Source organism: Oreochromis aureus, linkage group 9 (assembly GCF_013358895.1).
Source record: "Oreochromis aureus strain Israel breed Guangdong linkage group 9, ZZ_aureus, whole genome shotgun sequence".
Classification (NCBI taxonomy): Eukaryota; Metazoa; Chordata; class Actinopteri; order Cichliformes; family Cichlidae; genus Oreochromis; species Oreochromis aureus.
Window position 1 is genome coordinate 13230330 of NC_052950.1, and position 21346 is coordinate 13251675.

At 42.6% G+C, this 21346-nt stretch overlaps 1 protein-coding gene across 2 annotated transcripts; it reads right to left on the bottom strand.

The window, feature by feature from the left end:
* Positions 1 to 5690: 5690 nt before the first annotated feature.
* slc35b3 (solute carrier family 35 member B3) lies at positions 5691 to 14598 on the bottom strand. 2 transcript variants are annotated; one of them, XM_039617727.1, is made up of 11 exons: positions 14504 to 14598; positions 14060 to 14148; positions 12361 to 12597; positions 12066 to 12187; positions 11797 to 11951; positions 9162 to 9269; positions 8704 to 8801; positions 8466 to 8558; positions 8096 to 8207; positions 7785 to 7854; positions 5691 to 6942 (listed from the first exon to the last, which is right to left on the bottom strand). In XM_039617727.1, exons 2-11 carry the CDS (start codon positions 14117 to 14119, stop codon positions 6792 to 6794), a joined length of 1206 nt encoding a protein of 401 aa, XP_039473661.1. In that variant the 5' UTR covers positions 14120 to 14148; positions 14504 to 14598; the 3' UTR covers positions 5691 to 6791. The 2 variants fall into 2 exon arrangements, with proteins under 2 accessions (XP_039473661.1, XP_031611403.1); XM_031755543.2 differs by lacking the exons at positions 14060 to 14148; positions 14504 to 14598 and adding an exon at positions 13613 to 13847 and having other exon boundaries at positions 5692 to 6942.
* Between the last annotated feature and the right edge of the window lie 6748 nt (positions 14599 to 21346).

Consider the following 21346-nt stretch of genomic DNA (forward strand, 5'->3'; position numbering starts at 1 on the left):
AAGTATTTTGTATATATATATATCTTTTTTCAACAGTGAAGCGGCTATATATTAGAGGTATGTATTTATAGGGAACTATTAAATCAGCCTTTCTTTCTCATTCTTAATTCCTATGTGGCTTTGCGTTTTCCTTTGTAGTGGGGATCCCCATCCCCCTCTACTGGACCACTGTCAGTGGGAATCTCCTTCAAACCCCCGCTGCTGCCTGGCCCGGCATCGCCTCATGCTGCCTCCGCACATATGCATGTCATGCGGTGTCAGTGCCGAGGTGTGCTCTGATGTTATGGGGCCTGATGGCAGCATATTCCCTGCTGATAGCGAAGATTGCTACACTCAGGTATAGCTCTGAGTCTGTGTGTGTGTGTCTTGTGAGCCTGCCCTTCACGTTATGGGTCTATACCCCAGCTGACTGGTGAGCCCCCTGCACCTAAGCGAGTCTTCAGTGACAATTCAGCATGGCAGCCGGAGGTTTATGGGGCAGGCGAGTCTTCTCCACTGTTCTCTATGCTCTGTTTCACCGGGCACTTGCCCCCATTTCGTCCTCTTCTCACACTAACCCTCCTGTTTTTCCATGTGGCTGAGCTTGGACCAGGAGGAGGTGACTCACGCTGTGGCTGATGTACTGAGGATCATCACTATGCTGCTCTGTTTTGCATCCCCTCAGTTAAATTTAAGCGAATACCTGACGGTACGGGATGCAAAATGGTATCGATCCTCACTGGGCAATTCAGCTGCAAATGCTACACTGCGGCTCAGTTTCCGCTACTGCTCCCAAACCTCAGGGAGCATCAGTGACTTGCTTGTCTAATCCTTAATTTTTTTTTTTTATTTTAGCAAAAATAAAATAACTAACTCAATAAGATATGAGATAAAATATAAAGATCATAAGAACAGATGGAAGAAATTTCACAAAACTTATTCACGTAAGGCCTTGGAGGAGTTTTTCCACCTGTATTAAAAACAGCGCTGAGTAATATTCAAGTTAGCTGTGATTTAATATGACATTTAGTAGATTTCGCTGTAGCACACAACACAGACCAGCAGCAGGCAGCACCCATGGGAATCTCCTCTCCTGGCACACAGTTAACATTCTGCATTTGTCCGGCACTCTGTAATTTATTGGATCTCATCTGTCCAGGCTTTGATTTATATATTGATTTGAAAAATAAATAAAAGTGATAGGAACCTGCATTGGGGTGTAATGATGGACTGTGTCGACATGCAGGAGTAGGGATATGAAACATTGGGAGGAAATTAGATATTATGCCCCCAAGACAACTGCAGCCAGCAGCACATTCATTATTGGCTGGATATTTATTATTAAGAATTTCTCTTCATGAGTGACTGCTGTGGAATATTTCGACCGTGCTTGAGCAACCAAAATGGTGTGTGCGCGAGTGTGTGCGTGTGCGCGCCGTACAGTACGGTTTTGTAAGCGTGTGCGCAAATGTTTGCTGCCATGTTTCAGCAGATGAAGACAAGAAGAAGGCTTGGTTTGTCAGACTCTTACGAGTAACACACACACGCACAGTCCTGTCAAGCTCCTTAGGTAAAACGATAAAAAAAAATACATGCAGTTCATGCATAAAAAGTCACGATCTCGGTTATAGAAGGCACCGGCACGCTCTCCAGCTCCATATTTCAACGTGACAGGACCACATTTGAGAAAACAGTGGGCTAGAAAAACACTAGACAGCTGTTAAATACCAAAACTCCTTGCCAGGACTTCCACCGCCGCTCTGCACCAGTTTTAATCACAGCACAGTGAATTTCAAACAGCAGTATAGAAAAAAGGGGGCTGCTGTCCAAGCCTCCAGAATTTTTATTTCATTTTTTCCCTCCCACTTCTCTGCTCTAATCCACTTCAATTATGTTTCCTCCCATTTCTCCTGATCACTTTACAGCTCAGGAGCACCTGTGCTAATTGTAGCTGCGATGATTGCTGATATGTTTCGCATCCTTAAAGGAGTTTGCGAGGGGGACGACAGATAAACATCCAGCCCTGGGGCTTTTTGAGAAGCATGGCTCAGCCTAGCAGATGGCCATCATATTATATGAGGAGCTTCTTGCGCTGGCTGGTACGGGTGGGTGGGGTGTAATGAGTCTGAGGTAGGAGGATGAAGAGGTGTGAAGCAAGGCTGTTGTGGAGAGTGAAGGAAAAGAGGGAGGAAAAGGTGGGGAGGTGGAGTGAAGGAAGGTAATGAAAGGAAAGAGAAGATACATAATGAGAGAAGAAATGAGAGCATCAGGAGGAGACGGGAGAGAACGACAGAAAGAAGGCCTAAGAAAAGGGGGAAAGCTATTAAACGAACCTCGGCTCATTTAAATTTCTAATTCGGCGGAGAAGTTTGAATTTTGGAGATGTAATTTGGTCTTTTACTGAGAATCAGCCTTGGGGCTATGTTTCAGCTACAGCCAGCAGCTGGTCAGCTTAGCACAAAGAGCAGTAACAGCTAGTCAGCTCCGTCCAAAGGTGATAATATCTGCCTTACAGCACCTTGAAAACGCATTAAGGGGAAAAAAAAAACTCCACTGCTTGGTGGCAACCTCACACTGATGACAAAACAGGAAAGTACTGCGTGTTCTTCCAGAAATAGCAACATAATCCTATGTGAGGTTGTGGAAATGCACTGAAATAATATGAAGCTTCAGGCATGCTTTGCATTCCACATCTACTGTCTAAGTTCTTATACATTAAGGTGCTGGTAGTTCACTTTTTTAAGTTCGGGCAGAGTCTTGCTAGCTAGTTGCTAGTTGTAGCTTCATATTCATGCTTCATATTCAATCAGACGGTTGGTGATTCCTTGGGCGTGCGTGCCCAAGTTTTCTTGGGCAAGGTACTTGAACCCCAAGTTGCCCCCGATGTGTCCATCGGAGTATGTGTGAATGTTAGAAAGTGCGTAGGCATGGATATATGAATGCTGTCTGAATGCATGTGTGTGCATGACTGTGTGAATGTGACTTGCAGTAAGAAAGCACTTTGATTATTCAACTGAGTAGAAAGACACTACATAAGTGCCAGTCTATGTACCAATCACGAGCGCTATTAGCAGAATATGCTGCAAGTTTCCCCAAATGCTAAACTGTTTCCTTAAAAAATACATTTTTCTTTTACAAATCCATAAATTTTAGTTTCAATATTATCTCATCTTCATATCATCTCGTTACACTGCTGTTATTCAGGCCCTTGTCACAGCAGCCACTGATTCATTTTACCCGTTACGCCCATGTTTACCCTGCTAACCCTGCTAAGACTTAGAATGACTCCTGTGGAAAGGGCCTATTCCACCTCAGGTTGTTCTCATGTTTTAAAAGAGGCATAACACACAATGGGAGTGCGTGTCCCATTAAACCCAGGATGACAGGGACTGTGTCATCTGGTGTGTGTCTGTGTGTGAATAGCAGTGTGAGGGCAGCTGCATATCCCTCACTTCGCCACCTTACTGCCCTCACTGACACATAGCACCCATAATGAATGGCTCTGCCAGCGCTCCCTATGTGGCCATCCGCGGTCTGACCACATATTATATAGCAACCTATCTGAGGTGGACCGCATATTATATAGCAGCCTATTTGCGGGAATGATGAGCTGCGGACACCTCCCATTATTTATTAGGAAGGGCCTCAGCCGTGTGAGAGCAGAGGTTGGTTGGATGGTGTGTGTTAGCAGGTGTCTGTGTGTGTGTTGGGAAGCGTGGGGTGTAAAATGAAGAACAAGAAATGGGTAAAGGATAGAAAAAAAAAGACAAAAGAGCGCTATCCCAGATGACTGCAGCTGCATTTATCTTACAATGAAATGGTTTCCTGTTCTTGGATGTTTGCTTTAAATTTAGAATTCCAAACAGCCTGTCAACGTTTAAAGAAAAACTAACCACCTAAACTCACTTATTACTAGACAGCACAACAAAATAACGCAGAAGTACACGAGTTAAAATAAAATAGCTGACTTCGGTGGATGGCAAATTCCTCTGTGGCTTTGAAAAATGGCAAAAAACCTAACCGTTCTAACAGGGGTCAGCCGGCTTCGTTAGGTGTGTTCTCTCGGTGCTAAAAGACAAATGATGTACTTTGCCTTGGGTCAACTGGGCTTTCCCATCCCATAATGACCTTTCAGGGAGCTGGAGGAGAATAGCCTTTCCCATAGCGATAAAGCAGTTCTGTACGCCGCGCATCGAATGTATGTAATGGCAAACTAATGTTTTTAACCCGTAACATGACCCCTCAACCTCTAATGGACTGTTTTGCTGCCCATCAATCATACAAAGACAGTATTAAAGCAAGGCGGGCTTTAAAAAAAAGAAAGGGAAAAAAAAACATCTTTTTTTTTTCTCCAATTTTCTTGCCTGTGTGAAACTCAAATCTACAGCCAAACAAGAAAGCATCCAAAGTAATTTTCTCTTTCCAATTGAGTTATGTGCTCTCAATCTGCGCAACACTTGCCATTTCGCTGTAGAAGAAAACTTAGCAGTTCTCTCTCTGTGTGTGTGTGTGTGTGTGTGTGTGTGTGTGTGTGTGTGTGTGTGTGTGTGTGTGTGTGTGTGTGTGTGTGTGTGTGTGTGTGTGTGTGTACTGCTGCACTACCAAAGGTTCCCCGGAGGAGGGAAGATCTCTGTCAGTTTGTCATCACACACAAGCTGCCAAGTTTTATGAAATACCAAATTACTAATTGGCCCAGCGTTAGGTTTCCCGCCTGGAAGTGAGACTGTAATATCGGGACCTCTATTAGGATCACAGAGAGAGCCACACTCAGCCCGTCTCCTGCTGAGCTGGCAAGTCTCCGTCATTTCACAGCACGCCGGAGACACGCGCGTACAACACAAAATGATAATGAGGGACAGAAGACTTCTCAAACATTTTCACCATGTTCGTAGGCTACTTAAAACACCGCCGCGGCCACGGTTTCACTACCGACACTGGCGATAAAATGAGCACTACTGCAGCGCAATTCTTTTAAACGGGAGGGAAACATCTGATCGGATGGATGATCCTCAGTCCAACTGCTTTGTCTAACCACTTTGTAAAGTTTGCACAGACTTGATTGTTAGACTAAAAGCCGACACGTTAACTGTGAAAACTGTAGAGGTCTATTTGTTCTGAATGAGGCCTGAAAAACGTCAAGCTCCTTGGAGCCTGTCTGGAGCACAATGAAAGTGAGCAGGTGCAGAAGAGGGTATGATAAAACCTCTATGAAAGGATACACTTGCCTCACAATATTTCCACAACGCTGACAGACACCAGCATTGTTCACATCATCCAGTGCTTTACATCAAAAGAGCCGTGCGGTTAAGCGGGACTAAAAGCACGATACTGAGTGAATAAGGCCCGACGAGCACAGATCTCCGGGGTGATGACTGGATACTGAATCTGGATTAAAACCAGATGCACAGATATGAAGCTAAAACCAGAGATTCAGAGAGACGGGTGTGTGTTTGTATGAATGTGTGAAAAACAGCAGTACACCACTGTCCTGAATGTACTGGCAGTCGCACTAATGTCAGTCAAGTAATCTTTTTAACCACAAGAGGAAAAAATAAAGCCGGTTATAAATCCAAACCAAAAATGCTTTAATAGCCCTGCAGGGGAAGCAGCGGTTTGCCTGGGGAAGAACCAGGTGTGAGCTTTATCATGCCATCATTTAGACAAACTGAATTGGTATTTATGTGACACACACACACAGGACGGATCCAAATGAATAGGACGGCCTCAGCGCTGTGAAGACTGCTGTTTATTTTCCGTCTAGCAGTGCTATCTTTTTTCGGGACTCCTAATCAAACACGCCCAAGGCCACTGGATGGATAAACACACACACATTTTGGCAACATTTCAACTCTTCTCTCAAGCGGTGCAAAAGGAGAGAATAAGGGCTGGCTGACAAAAAAAGAAAAGAAAAAGAAAACACCACCACTGTAATTACTAAATACATATTTTATTGTAAAAAGAGCTGTAACCTTTGACCCAAACGTATGGTTAGCAAATTATGGCAGCTGTTGATGTCCAGGAGCGACTGACTCTGTATTCCCAAAAATGTGACCATCGCACATAACACACATTATGAATTAAGGTTCGAGTGACATATGGATTACCCCCAAAACCCCCAAAACCAACCAAATAAACTTATGAAAGCCACTTTTATAAAGACAAAAGTCCTGTAAAACAATTTTCTTCCATCTTTCTGGCACATGCAGGGGCAAATATACTTTTTAAAAAATCAATATGCATCATTTTAAGATGGGTGACAGTAATTTCACACATGATACAGATTGCCACGTATCTCTGTACTCGTTCTTTCAAACATTTTGTAATTTTTGCTCCAACCACTCGAGGGTTTAAGTGTTTCACTCAATTCCAGTGCAAAACTGTGCAATTTGGTGAGCTAACGAGCTGGCTTCCCTTTAGAAAGTCTCATACTGCATGTCCTCAGTGTTGTACAACACAATGGAAAAAAAGTTTCAGTGGGGTTTTGAAGCATTGCTTCACAAGATCCCACTAGGCATTGATCCCCTTTTAAAACGCAGTTTCTTCATTTTCCTGCAGACAGTGCCACTTCGGTTAACCAGCCGTGTCCTGGTACGCAGATGGAATAGAGCGACTCCCTCTCCCATAGTTTGATTATTATCAGCTGTCTGTAAGGCTGATTGGAGGTCGAACCCTGTGTGCCCATCTTTGGCTCAACATTAGTGGTGATGAGGCCCGGCATATGCTTCAGCACATCCTGTGGGTATTTCATCCCGGAAGTAGCAGAGAGAAGCGGTCTGTCGGCACAGGACTTCCACCGAACCTCTGAGTGTCTCCTACACGTTTTGTGAAAGAAATCGGACTTTCTTTCCCGCCAGCAGCCAGCTCCTGAGGTCCTTGATGGAGGGAAGCTTCATTTTGTCCTTGTTTTTACTGTAAACATTCAAAAAAATTCCAAAAAGCACCAGAAGGCCGCCCCAGATGTACCTGATGAGGGCAAAGACGGAGAGGTTAGATGTTTTATACAACTAATGTGGGAAGACTTGAGATGCCCCGAGAAGTTTGTGGCTTCAGCTGAATGATGTAAAAGGTTAATAAATGGATAAATATCTGCTTTCCACAGAAATGCGAGGACATAGTGTGTCCTAATGAGCAACACTGGACGAAGGTTTGCGTGCACAAAAATCCACAGGGCATTGTTAAAATAATAAAACATAACTTTTTTTTTTTTCGGACAGTTTGAGTGAAGTTGAGTTTTGCTGACACGGTGGACCAAAGCTGCTGCCCTATCAAACACATGCAAACCAGGTGTAATACAGGTGCTGTATATCATATAACTCTTCAGTAATTGATGCAATTAGTATTTATAAATTTGGTTAAATCTGCATTTACTGATAACACACAGTAGTACTGCAGTCTTTTGGTTTTAAAAAGTGTTAGCTGTTGCCATAAAGAGGGACTGAGTCCAGTTAAGGGTGAGGGCACACACCAGCTGGAGGGAGAATAAATTTGGCTGCGATGACACACAAAAGTTTTTCTGTTTCGTGATACACACACACACAGTTTTCAGGAGTCACTGAACAACAGAGCAGCGGATTCACTCTCTGACAGCGCAGAGGGCGAGTGAGAGGGTGAACAAAAGAGGGAAGGACAAACTGAAGGAGCGGAGGAAAGCTCGAGGTCTGCAAATGGACTGAGGACATAAAAACCAGGGGCAGAGAAGCCAGATCAAGTTTTTTATTAGTCAAAAGAGGGGGTCAGCGGTCACACTGTAGACGTACTTTAAACTAGGAGCAAAGTGTTTTAAGTCAAAAGGTGGTGGTACTTACTGGAAAGTGAAGGGTTTTGCAAAGAACATGAAGGAAAGTACGATAGTCATGGCCTTCCTCCCAGTGGTCACTGCACAGAAACCCACACAGATGAGTTACCATCAGTGACACTCGTTACATTTCTTTACTTAATTACTTTTAAAATATGACTAAGAAAAGACAAACATCCTGGGTTAAGATAGTGGTAATTTTTTTATCTATATAATTGTGTGGCTGACTGAAATATGACTATTTGCCATTTATGCCAACAATGCTGTTTTCACACGAGGTAAAACAATTCTGAGGAAAACTTTATAAACTGAGACTCTGACCTGTTACAGCAACCAAAGCCCCAAAGAGCTTGATTAAGGCCAGCACAAAGGAGATCCCAAAATAACCCGTAAGAGAGAAGAAGAACGCGTAACCGTATGTCTTCACAGGATGCTGAGAAGGAAAGAGTGGAGAACAGATAAACGAACAGAGTCCAGATGAAAAAACACTAAAAACTGCAACCCTGTGCTACTGGAAAACATCTTCAATCTACAAGGTTAAAGCTGAAATATAAAAAACAGCATCCTCACACATTAGTCCTAAAAGGATCTGATTTCACATTCCTTTCAATGCTAACAGTTGAAAACATAAAGCAAACAACCTCACTAAAAGCCAGGAATGTGTAATCACATCATCTTCAGGTATATTCACCTCTGAGCAGAATGCTACGGCCGGGCCCAGCCCACCAACACACAGCAGGCCCACCAGTATGTAGACAAAACCAATGGAGTATGAGTACAGCACCTGTGAGCGACAAAATGCAGCATTACCACAACATAGAACAGAAGTGCCTTCAATCACACCGTCTACCAAAGCACTCTGGATTTTTCTCCAACAATGTGTGATCCTATCAAAATGCCTTTGGATTTATATTATTTTACTAGTGTACCATTTCAGAGTTGGAGCCGTTATGGAGTTTCATGGCTTTCTCTTGCACGTTTCCAATGGCAGCATCTGCACACAGTGCCAGGGAGATGAGAAGGACACCTGTGTGCACAGAAACACGCACATGTAACCATTCAGGGCGAAGAAGGGGAAACATTAGCAAACTACTCAGTTTCAAACAGTTGCCTCAAGGTGCTTTAACTAAATATATTATAATATTATTCTAGAAGTTCATGGAGCACAAGTAGACAGTTTATGCACTAAAATCAAAGTTTCCAGCCACAATTCACCGATCAAAGAGTAAAAGGGAAAGAACCTGTGACAGACGTCAGCAGCTACATTATGAAGATGTGCAGTCATATATACAGTGTCTTTAATGTACTCATCCAACATCTCTGCATTTGTATAGGAGCCTCTGTTCGAAACCCATCTGAGTTTGCAGGTGGATCTCAAAGGAAATACCTGTGACATTGAAGTTGGGGGCCACTGTGCTGTCTGCTAGGGTAAACCAGATGAGTCCCAGACTCATGCAGAGAGCAGCAGACACATCAGCCACATTATAGCGTTTACCTGGGACATAAAGATGGAGGAAAACGTTAATTAAAATATCTTATATTTTTATTTTTCAAGCTTTAAATCTAAAACCATTTCTTTTACTTGTCACCTACAAAAATCAGGCAAAGTTTTTAAAACTACACCAGCATGAAATCTACACTTTAATGTATGATATGTGTAACACTCTAAAACATCCCAGGCACAATAAACCAAACTGAGAGAGTTTCCCCTCAAGCACAGCTTACAAAGAAATCTTTGAAAGATGACGACCCACCTTTAATAAACAGAAGTTGACATTGGACTGAAGTAAAGAAACATCACTAAAGAAAGTTTTTGCAACGGATATTGTTCACAACTCAAAGTTTCTTGGGCTGTGCATGCAACAATGAAGAAGGAAAAAAACTGTGAAAATGAAAAAAACGAGGGGGGAAATAAAACAACAGGATGAAGGAGTCTTTCAAAAACAGGCTGACGGATGGATGCCTTGAGGTTGACAGGGGGACGTGGCATCAGGTTGTGGTCGGCTTTGATTCCCTGACTCGTCTTTGAAGGGCCTCACATCAGATGCACCCCCACACCCCTCCCTCCCTCCATCCATCCATCCATCCGTTCATCCATCCCTCTCTCCCACTTTCTTTCCTCTTTGCATTTGGAGTGAACAAATTCTGTTTTCCACTCGACCCCCTTGAGGGACCGTGGTCCTCACATCTGTTCATCCAGAGAGAGACGCAAGGAGAAGGGTGAAAAAAATAAAGAAATAAAAAACATGCACAAAACCCTTCTCACATTCAGGACGTTGAACCTTGTGAAGGCCAGTGTGAGGATGAAAGGACAGACAGAAGTAAGAGCGGGGAAGAAACTGCACGTACTGCCGATCGGGCCCTCACGACAGAAAACAACAGACGCGGATGAAAAGGATGCACTGAAAGTTGAAAGGTGGTCACTGCTTCAAAGGAAACATGTGATGAATGAAATGAGGTGAAAAAAATGAATCTACTTTTTCCCCCCTGTAAATGATGATGTAACATTCACTTTTATTATATTCTGAATAATAAAAAAAAATCTTCATTTTCAGTTATTTTGAAAAGACTGTTACCTCATGTGCCAACAGATTTGAGCTACATGTACGATTACAGTTTTGTTAAAATGATGAAAACTTCAGAGATTACAGTAAGAGATGCATGCTCTGAGGGGAACTCCTGAAAGCAGTAACCTTTAAGCTGACCCTAACTGTTGATTTACATTTGAACTAGACCAATTAAGCTTTTATATGCCAACCCAAAAACCAAATACCACACTGAATAAATACAGACTCAAAAAAGGTTAAAGGAACACTTTGAAAACAAACCAAATCCCAGTGGGGAAAAAATAATACTGATAGGACTGGATAATGTGTTAGGAATAAAAGGAGCCCCCATGTGCTTGTATGCATCCCTGACAATATCGGGAATGCTGCTAATGGAGATGAAGGATGGTGTCCTGGGGGGGATCCCCTCCCAGATGTGAACCATTGCATCACTGAACTCCTGGACAATCTCAGGTGCAACTTGGCGGCATAAGATGGACAGAAACATAATGTCCCAGAGGTGTTCTCTTGGATTTAGGTCAGGTGAGATTCGTCAGTGTTATCACTTACTTACTCCTCCAGGACCTGCCTATAAATTCTCACTGCATGAGGCCGGGGATTGTTGTGCACCAAGAGGACCAAAACACCCATTGTACCAACACAGAATCTAATAATAGTCCAAGGATTTTATCCTGATACCTAATGGCAGCCAGGGTGCTGCTCACTAGCCTGTAGATGTCTGTGTGTCCCTCCATGGATTTGCCTCCCCAGACCATCACTGACCCACCACCCAACCAGTCATCCTGCACGATGTAACAGGCACCATAACGTTCTCCACAGCTAATCGAGGCCCTTTCACGTCTGTCACATGTACTCGAAGTATATGCTCTCTGCTCCCATCTAGAGAGCTAGGTGTCTAGAGGTTGTCAGGCCCTCATGCCAATCTCATGAAATTTGTTTCGGATTATTTGGTCACACCAGTGGCCTTCTGGAGGTCACCTTTTGTAGCTCTGCACATCCAGCACAAAGGAGCAGACACCAGTTCAGCTGACGGGTTATCATATTCTACGGTCATGTTCAGCTCTCCTAAAGTAACTGTCTCATCCATGCTTTTAAGACTGCGCTGGGAAGCATAGCAAACCTTATGGCAATCAAATGTATTAATGTGTCATCCTGGAGGAGTTATACTAACTGTACAACCTCTTTAGGGTCAAGGTATCATCTCATGTCATCAGTAGTGATACTGACTCTGGCCAAATGCAAAAAATAGTTCCTTTAATTTGTTGAGCGGTTTACATAACACAGGAAATCCCCTCAAATTATTTTACAATGAGAAAGGCAAAGGATTAGTCTACAGAGTGCTGCAATACTGATGCCTGTGGATCATCCAGTAGCAAGGATGAAGAGTTTGCAGAGCAGCAACCAAAATACACACAATGCGCACACTGTAAATATGTATCAACATAGGAAGCTGACCTTGTATAAACACTCCTCCAATCATGACTGGGATGAGTTTACAGCACTTGAAGATGACCTGTGTAGGGTAGTTCAGGTAGCCCAAAGAGGTATTTGACAGGCCCATAGTGCCCACCGTTAAAAATGCTATAATCATATAGGTCTTCCCTGGTATCCTGGAGGAGGTGAAATATAAAAAAAAAAAAAAACAAGGAAGAAAAAGTCAGACATAAAATCTGTTTTACAGTAAAGGCTGTCTTCTGGTGGCAAAGCAGCATCTGTTATCATACCTTCTGCGTTTATCCTGTGTGAGCTGAAGCTCTACTAATCCAAACATGGAGTAGAAGCCAAACTGGACCAGAGTGAGGTACCAACCAAAGGGCTTGAATCCTTCCACAGAAAATATTAACTCCTATATTGAGGGACAAACACAAAGACACAACAAAACACCCTTAAGAGCCTTGTCTCAGTTTTATTCAATCAATATATTCACATGTTATCATTTTGAATAACATATGTAATTACAGCGTTTTTAGTGTATTACTATACATGTGTGTGTACAGTAAGGATCGTAATCCCCGTTACCTGTAAGTATCCATACACGAGGTAAAAGAGGAAGACTCCAGCCACACAAATAAAGAACTGTGTGGGTGCACTTAAGCTGCTCAGGTTGATCCCCAGAACCCTCAGCTCCTCCACAGACTTTATATGAGGTGACATCACCTCTGTAGACGAGGGGATGGAGATTGAAATGTGCTTCCGTGAACTGTTGTAGCCCACCAGGCCATATTTGGCACTCATTGTGTCGGCGGCTGCTGGAAGCTGCGGGGACATAAAGAAAGATTTGATGCTCCTCCTTTATGATGCTTCGGCATAAAGCACAGACTGCAGCTTTGATAAGAAGATAGGGAAAGAGCTCAGAGAGGCATTTCATCATTACTGTGTATACGAAATGCAGATTGATACACCCTTCAAACTGCATGCAGTTGAGAAACTAGCATTAGGCAGGCTAACCTAATATTGCAAAGTAGAAAATGAAGGATGGGGCGGATAAACTAAGCCTGGAGCTGAGTTTTCATCACCTCATGTAAGAGATGGTGACCATTCACTGGGTCATTTTTATGATGACAGTAAAAAAAATAACCAGAGTGGCAGTGCCATCAAGAGAAAGACCTGTTGAACACGTTAAACCAAGGGAACTGCGCTGAAATGAGGCGACTAAATGAAGCCATATTCTCTATTATTTGAGTATGCAAACTGTCCTTGCAGGCAGTGCAAAGCAAACAAGAGATCTTTGAGTAAACACTTAAGCGAAAATACCAGGTGAGGTTTTAGTGATGCAGTATTTTTGATACTGGAGGCGCAGTCGTTATTGAGCATGCACAGATTAATGTCACTGATTCCCCATATGCTTTTAAGGATTTCTTTTCATTTTTTCATTCTAAACTGTGAGTACTGCTAGTGATCACTACTCTGACTCAAATTCACTCAGTATACGTCGTGGTCAGTGATATTCTGCCATGAGCAAAACCACTGAATAGCATTCACTAAAGCATCCACCACATTAAAGCTGTGCTAAATTAAAAAACATTATAAAAAGGGACTTTTCTTACCCCTGTTTAAATAGCCGGTAACGGTAGCTAGGCTACGAAGCAACCCGTTTCTAACGCCCTGAATACTGAATGGAGGCTGTCATTTGATCAGAGAGCAACGATTAACCATCTAAAGACACAGCTATTAACGTCATCTTACCACACGTTTGCTGTTAGCAAAACATTTCGCACCTGACATAGCTTTATCATTCACCCAGAGTAAGCTACAATAGCAAGCTCGTTACCTTCAACAACACTTCCGGGTGTCTTTACGTGCTCTTATCCCCAGTTTCAGAGGCCACACCGGTGAAAATCATTCCCCTCGACTCGCTCGGCTTCATCTTTCGCACACTCTGAACATTTTCACGTTTTTGGTCCTCAGAGACAAAAAGGCCAAAAAGGCGCTTAGAAGCGTGCTAGCCTGCTAAAGGCTACATGCACTTGCAGGGATGGCACGCTACAAGCAGCCAACAACTTCCGCTCGGCTCCGAACTCTGAACTGCGCCGCTATTGGTCAGCGGAGACAGGCACTGCTTCTGCAGGTGGCTTGTTTCACGTTTTTAGCCCCCGTAAAAATACCAAAAAATGTATCGGTCGGTGCCGTAGTGTCGATTCGGCACAAACAACAGAAGTGAATTATTAGCTGCATTTATTTCGAGAAAAACCTGACGGGCTGCAATACGCTAGCTTACCTGGGTAGAGGAGTCCATCATGAGTAGGTAGGGTACTGTTCCTGTCGCTGTCCACATCATCAGGTACACACAAGCTCTTCTGGTTAATCCTGCCGAGTGACGGTGTGAGGTGTCAGTTTTCATTTTACTTTCAATTTTAAGAATTTATTTTTATGATAAAACTATTATTTTGAAAGGGGCCAATTCATGCACCGATATAAAGTTGAAGTCAACCAGGATAAAGGATAGTCAAATATATTTTAGAGGTGTTTTATTATTTTGATGTCATGCTATGCTGCACCCCTAACTTTGCTTGCTTTTACTTTTTTTTTACTTTAAAATTTTTTTAAACTTTTTTTTTTTTTTTTTTTTTTTACATCCAATACTGCAGTTAGATGGCAGAATTTCTAGGTTTATATTTTATTTTAATTTTTTTAAGTATAATTTAATTTTGTCCGCTATCACCTTCAAGGTCATCTCCTTGTGCATTTCTTCCAGCGTTCCTGCACCTGCGTTGCTCCCTGGAGGTTTAGTTCGGACAGCTTCACGCAGCTGTGCAAGCTCGCGAGAGCAAACATCAGCTTCTGTGGTAAGGTATCAATCAGATCCAAAGTGCATGTAGTGGAGCATCACTGGTGGGGGGAATTTGGTCTCCAGTTAAGGCATTAAAGGTGCGTCAGATCAGGAAACATGTTCAGCATTTGTCCCCAGGGGTCAGGCTGTGGAGGCGGAGCTCTTTCATAATGTCTTGAGCTGTCAGAAGGAAAACGTTTAGTAGAAGTGACTTGAACCGTGGTGTTTGCCCTTTTCCATACTGTACCCACTGAAAAAAAGCATTAAAAAAGAGCATAGTGGTTTTCCCCAACCCGACGTAATTGTCCCTCAACACCTGGCAACCCTACATCCTCATTTTGATCTCTGATCATCATTAAGTTTACACGTTCATGCTTTTTATAAGAACACTCACAGGACTTTTAGATTGCATGTCATCCACCATCAACACTTTTGCCATTGATACTTTACTTGATATTTAACTGTAGAAACATTTTTCTGCTATCATTCTGGACGAATTAAGTTAATTTTTGATGGAGTTTAAGTATCAAGGGTGGAGATACTGAAGCTGTAGCAGTAATCATTCTGATGTTTAGGTGTCATATGAGTATTGTTACCGTGCAGGATAGCTTCACAAGTCAAATCATTCTCTATTGTCCTCAACAACTTTTTTTCCCTGACTTTCTACATTTCCTCTTTCCTCCATTCCAACAGTCTTCCACCTTTATCCTAGTATATTTTCCCATCAGCTCTTCTCTCACTTCACCGTGCTTTCATGTTCATATAAGCTTTGCTCTGCGTCACAGTTCTTTTGCTCTTCCCTTCCCTTATTGCATTATTCCCTCCTCAACCTCCTCTGTTCTGGCTCTGTCTCTTGGCCATCTCATATCCCTGCCTCTCCCTCTTTGGTTTCCCCAGCATAAGGCATGAAGCTCTTTTTTTTGCCCCTTCATTTCCCTCCTCCCTCATCTAGCCTTCCTTTCTCCCTGCTGTCCAATCTCAAATCCTTCCCTCTGCCTTTCTCTCTGTCTCTCCCTCTCTCTCGCTCCCCCTGTCCTCCTTCCCCAGCCAGAGGTTAATACACTCCAGGATGGCATTATTTCCTCCCCAGCCCTCCGACAATATAAAAATTCAGAATGGACAGCTCAATCCCTCTTCCATCTCAGATTTGATTGTAATGGTATTGCCTCCTGTCCCTGGGAGGCCCCTGCCGCCTCGCCAACCCAGCCTTTATGACACTAAATGGCCGGGCTACAATTTTTCCATCTTTTCAAAAAATTCTGTTAATAACTCATTTGGAATGAGCCGTCGACACTCCCTGGGCTGTCTGCGGCCAGGTCTCTCACCTCTCTGCTCACAGGGGTCACAATATACAGAAAAAGATGCAGGGCTGAATCGCAAATGTAAAAGGTTAATTAATCTCCCTGAATTTACAATCCCATTCCCCGCGCACTCCAATCGACAGTCCCACAGAGACAAAAATGTCATATTTACAACCTGGCATGGAGAAAAGCACTCAGCAATGCACAGTTGTCGAGCACAGGCGAAGGCCTGTCCGACCACTTTTCCTTCCCCCCGTCCAACTTTACAAGTGCAACCATTCATCTCGCATGATGGATTTATGTAATAAAACCCATTTCCTTTTCCCATACGATCCTATTAAATAATAAAATAATTATTTATTGATTATTCAAAAAGGTACATATGCGCGGGTAATGGCTTTGTACCACACCACTGGACCCGCAATAAATAAAGCAGGCAATGGGAAGGCTTGAGAGAGACAGAGGAATAAAGCAGGGAGAGAGGGAAGGGGGGGGGATGAAATGACTTTTGAACTAGTGAAATCTGGATCCAATATGGCCTCTTGCAGTACAGATCAGGAAGGACATTATTCGATCTTCAGGAGGCTCATGTGGGAGTGCAACCTTTGAATGGTTTTAATATTGTAAATCGACCATAGAAATTAGACTAGACAACTGGGTCACAGAGTTTCTCCTAAACGATGGCAAACACCAGTTTTCTTTTTCAGACCGGGTTACGAGTGTTTATTGTTTTGCATGGATACAGCGAACACCCGATAAAGCACACGATGAGAAGTTAATTACAGAGGTGGAGCTAGGGAAGGCTAAAAATATCCATTTTAATAATTAACAGACTCTTAAAGTGTTTCTTTTAGAACTTTTTGCTACTAAAATATCTTATTGAGCTACATTGAACGTTCCAGCAGTGTCCGAACAAATACATTTTTTAAAAATTCTTTTTTTTTTCAAGAAAATAATCTCATATAAACACCCTGTCCTTAAATGGTGCTTCATTTTATTTATTATTCACCATCAGTGCCATAAAAAAAGCCCCTCTGCCCAGCCGTGGATCATTTCAAAAGAGACACTTTAATGTCAGCCAGATATTACATTGAGGGCTTCTTAATAACCCATTTGTGTTTGGTCTTATCCTCGGCTAAAGTGCACTCGCTCTCCGTTGTCTTTTTCCTGGGCTTGTCTCAAGCCTCCTGCATGCTACGGAAAACAGATGCTATCTCGGCTATATTACTTCTCAAAGCACTCATATCCTCTCCCATGTTATTTTCTTTGATCTGCTAGGCTTGCTGCTCTTACATTTTTTTCTCAACCCACCCTCCCCACCACCACCACCACTCCATCTTCTATCCTCTCTGCCAGAGTGCAGAGGCAAACCAGCCAGACTGGTTCACGGTGGCTGTGGACCTTTCAAATTCACCTCATCTGTTCTCTGTCATCGGAGGGCACGAGGGGCACGGTGTGTCGGATCTCTTAGAATCTCCGTTTAATGAGCCTGCACCATCGGAGGACAGAGTGTCAGCTTACATCCAGTTAAAGCAACAACTCCTAGAGTGGTAGGATTTATATGTTTTGTAAAAAACAAAAAAACAGCAACAGTTTGATGATGGATTATTAAAAAATAAGTCCAAAATCTTCTTTAGTTCCAGCACTTCATACTTGTCCAATCATAAAGAACATAACTGTTTTGTGTAACAAGAATAATTTTAGTTACAAGTTGCTTTGAGTTGATGGGAACTTTGCAGAAAGTTTGGTTGAAGATAAACTTTCACAAAAACAAGTTCCGGCTTTGGCCCATTAAAGCGGGTCATATCAGTACCTTATACTCATGCATTTGTCACAATACAATTTAGAAATAATGCCTAATCTCGCTTGTAAAGACTATACTTTTTTTTCATTTTGACATTTTTACCTTCAGAGAGCTGAGAGTGAAGAGAAAATAAACACAGGGCTCAACTTAAAGTAGAATGACATACATTAAAAGTTCCCAGGCAGTCGATCCAGAGTTATAGCCTCTAGTGTCCCAGGTTGGTTCTTGAAGCTGTTCCCACAAAAAACCAAAAAACATCCCTCCTTTTTCCACTTTTTTAACTCGAGTTTCTTTCAAGAAGTCAAACATCCAATTGAAGCATCGCTTGAGACAACTTTACATTGAACAGAAGTGTTTTTTTTCCCAGGTTTTGCAGTTACATTCAAACACATATACACAGTTTTTAGGCTTATTTGTCCACACGCACAGGTCATAAGCGGTAAAAAGAGAGTTAACTGAGGCCACTGAAGGCAGGCACAAGAGACCGGGGAATCTCTGACTTTCTTATGAGCAGCCAGGAGGGGGAAGCATCCCTCTTTGCAAGTGTGCTTAGAAGAAAAGGAAAGAAAAAGTAATTAAGCAAACAATTTACCAGGAATTGTGTGTCTGCTTATCCAATCTACCATACTCGCTTTTGCTCTAATACATACAGACAGAAAATGGAGGTGGGGGTGTGGGGTGCGGGGGGTGCAGATAGATTGTTTTTTGTCTCCTCAGAGTGACGGTAAATGACACACATGTTTCATTGCCCATTCATTTAACCTGCACTGTGCTTATGAAGAGAAAGGGATTGCAAAACAAATTACGTAGTGTCATTTAATTAGGAGTTTGGCTGTGAGCAATAATCCCGTTTTTTCTCATAACCTTTAACTACTTAATGGATTTGAGAAGCTATTACCTTTCAAGATTTCCGTTTTTAATTATTTGGAGTATTGTCACAGATATGAAATGTCAATCACACGCCGGGATTAATGCTGCGCTTTGTGACTGAATATTATTTACTTATGGGTTGAAGCTGGAGGAGCTTTCTCATCTGACAGGTTTGCAGACGCAACTGAACTTTGCAATATGCAAAATCCTCTCCGTGTCGTTTATGCTCCCATTTGCTAACAGCCTAATTCTAAATCCACAAGAGGCCATTATTTACTTAGATATTATAATTATGTTTATGATAACGGCAAGCCACGGTAAACCTTGTAGTAATATTAGAAGCGCTCTTATGTGAAACTTGGATTGGATTATAATAATGACTCAGTTTTAATATGTACAAACTCAATTTATAGCTTCCCTCCTTTGGCGTTTATACTGCAGGTGTGCGTGTGTTTAAAACATAATCCATGTGCTATGTGTGCATGTGTGTTTGGATAAGTCCTCTGCAGAGGAACTACCTCTCACCCTGATCACGTTTAAGGCAACGCTGTGAAAGTAGCAGAGAGAGTTTGTTTAGTTTCCCCTGGAGGACATCGCAGTTCTCTGCCAACAGACCAACCCACGTAGTGTGACGCTAGGCCTGACTGTGTATACAGATATCTTAAATACATGAGCCATCTGAGGTACCCTTGATTTTCTTCTTCTTCTTCTTTCTTTTTTTTTTGCCAGATACTCACAAGACCACAAGGGCATGTGTCCCGATCTTAAATCAGCACTCCTGCTGTGACAGCACGCTCCGTACCTGGACAAAGTGGATAATACGTGTCTATTTTGAATTTTTAAGTAGATCCAAACTAGATATATATATATTAGAAGCGCCCAATATAGCTTGTCTGGAAGTTGATAGTTTTACTCGTGCTAATGTCGAGGAGAATAAATGAAACACACCTCAAGCAGTTCAAATATTCATAGCTTTATTCAAATAGATGTTTTCACCCGGGTTTGACACGGCTCTTAGGCTGGCGTGTTGGCTCCTCAGACCCCCCATGGCATGGGGCATGTAATCATCCTGAAAGTCTCTCTGGGTGTCTGCACTCTCATAAAGCAGGAAAATGGATCGTGTGGCCCAGGAAGGGAAAATGAAAGAAAAGGAGAATGAAATTACAGACCTGGCTGACTGCACAAATCATGCATATCATGTTTTATGGCTTGCCAGAAGAATTCAACACCTGTGGATCATCGTAGCTATAATTGTACATGAACGCACCGGGATGGAGGTGGGAGGAGAGAGTTGTGGTTTGCGTGTCGTTGAAAGTGTGAGCGAGAGTGCGCGCGCGTGTTCTTGTAGGTGTCTGTGTGCTCGAGAGTGTGGTTTTATTTTTTTTTTCTTTTGCTGGCATGACTGGGTTTTAGAGACAGAGGTAAGACGATAAAAGAAAGTTACTGGAAACGCCTGTTGTTCTTCCCCGGTATATCCTGGGTGAGCCACCCGCAGCCCACACGGTTCTCTCACAGAGGCTTCATTTACCAATGTAATTACCCTGTTTATTTACCCTACATGCTTTTGGTGGTAAAACGGGGCCAATTCATCAGATCAGGACAATTTGGCCCGGCTTTGGGCTTTTGCCATTTACTTTAATTAAATGAGGCAATCAGTGAATCATAAATCACAGCCGGTGTGACCACTAGCTCTGTTTGAACCCGGTCTTCCTCTTTAAAGCTGACACACCCCGCGCTAAAACTTAAATTAGACACAACTGCAGCCTCTGAAAGCTCCAGTGTGGATTGTAATTCTAGTTCATTATCACTCCTCCAGGTGCACGTGGGCTAACGCTGAAAATCTGTTTTTTTAACAATTATTATTATTATTATTATTTAGTCCTAACTGTGTTTTTTTTTTTTATCCTTTTCACAAGTTTTGACTCTTTCTTTAAAAGTTGCATGAAAGATGCATGAATAAAGGTGAAACCCCTGATCGAACAGTCCCCCCCCCACCTCCACCACCACCCTCTTCCTCTTCTCTCCCTCCCCTCTGCTGTGGATGCTGATGCTTGAGTCAAATTGATTACACCACTCCATCTGCATCATGACTGGCCTCCTCCTGTGTTTGCCGCCTCTGCCTACAGCACAGAGTTAGTGTACAATTACATATAGTTTAATATATCTGCCTGAGCACCTTTAAATAAGCATCACAAGTCCACAAGGTGATTTGTCTTCCAGCCCCATTACTCCATTGTACATCTTGATAGCCAGGGATCGCTCCTAGCTATGTTTAAGCATTAAATAGTGTATTATTATTTCACATAAATCAAGCTGAGTTGTGAGGGGGGTATTCATAAATTTTGCATTTCTCACAGACAGTATTTTAAAGCCCCTCTCTCTCTCTCTCGCTCTCTCCCCTTCTCCTCCCTGCCGCTCTGAATTTGGGAGACTAAAGCAATTCGGCTCCCTGCACTTGATAGTACATTAAAGATGGGCATATCAGCGAGGTATATTCAAAACAACATGTAATGCAGTTTAGATTAAGTTTGAGTTGCTTTACCACATTCATCATAGCACCGTTTCCATAATGAGCGCCCTTGCTTTTTTTGTCAGCGATGCAGCCCGACACATGCACCGATGCCATCAGAGAACACTGTATTGTTATTGTCATGAATAATGGGGGAAAACAGTAATAAAGCCCATTTATCATAATATTTTCCCAGTTAACCATGGCTACTGAATCTCTTATCTGTGCTCAGCGACGAAGGGATGAAACTC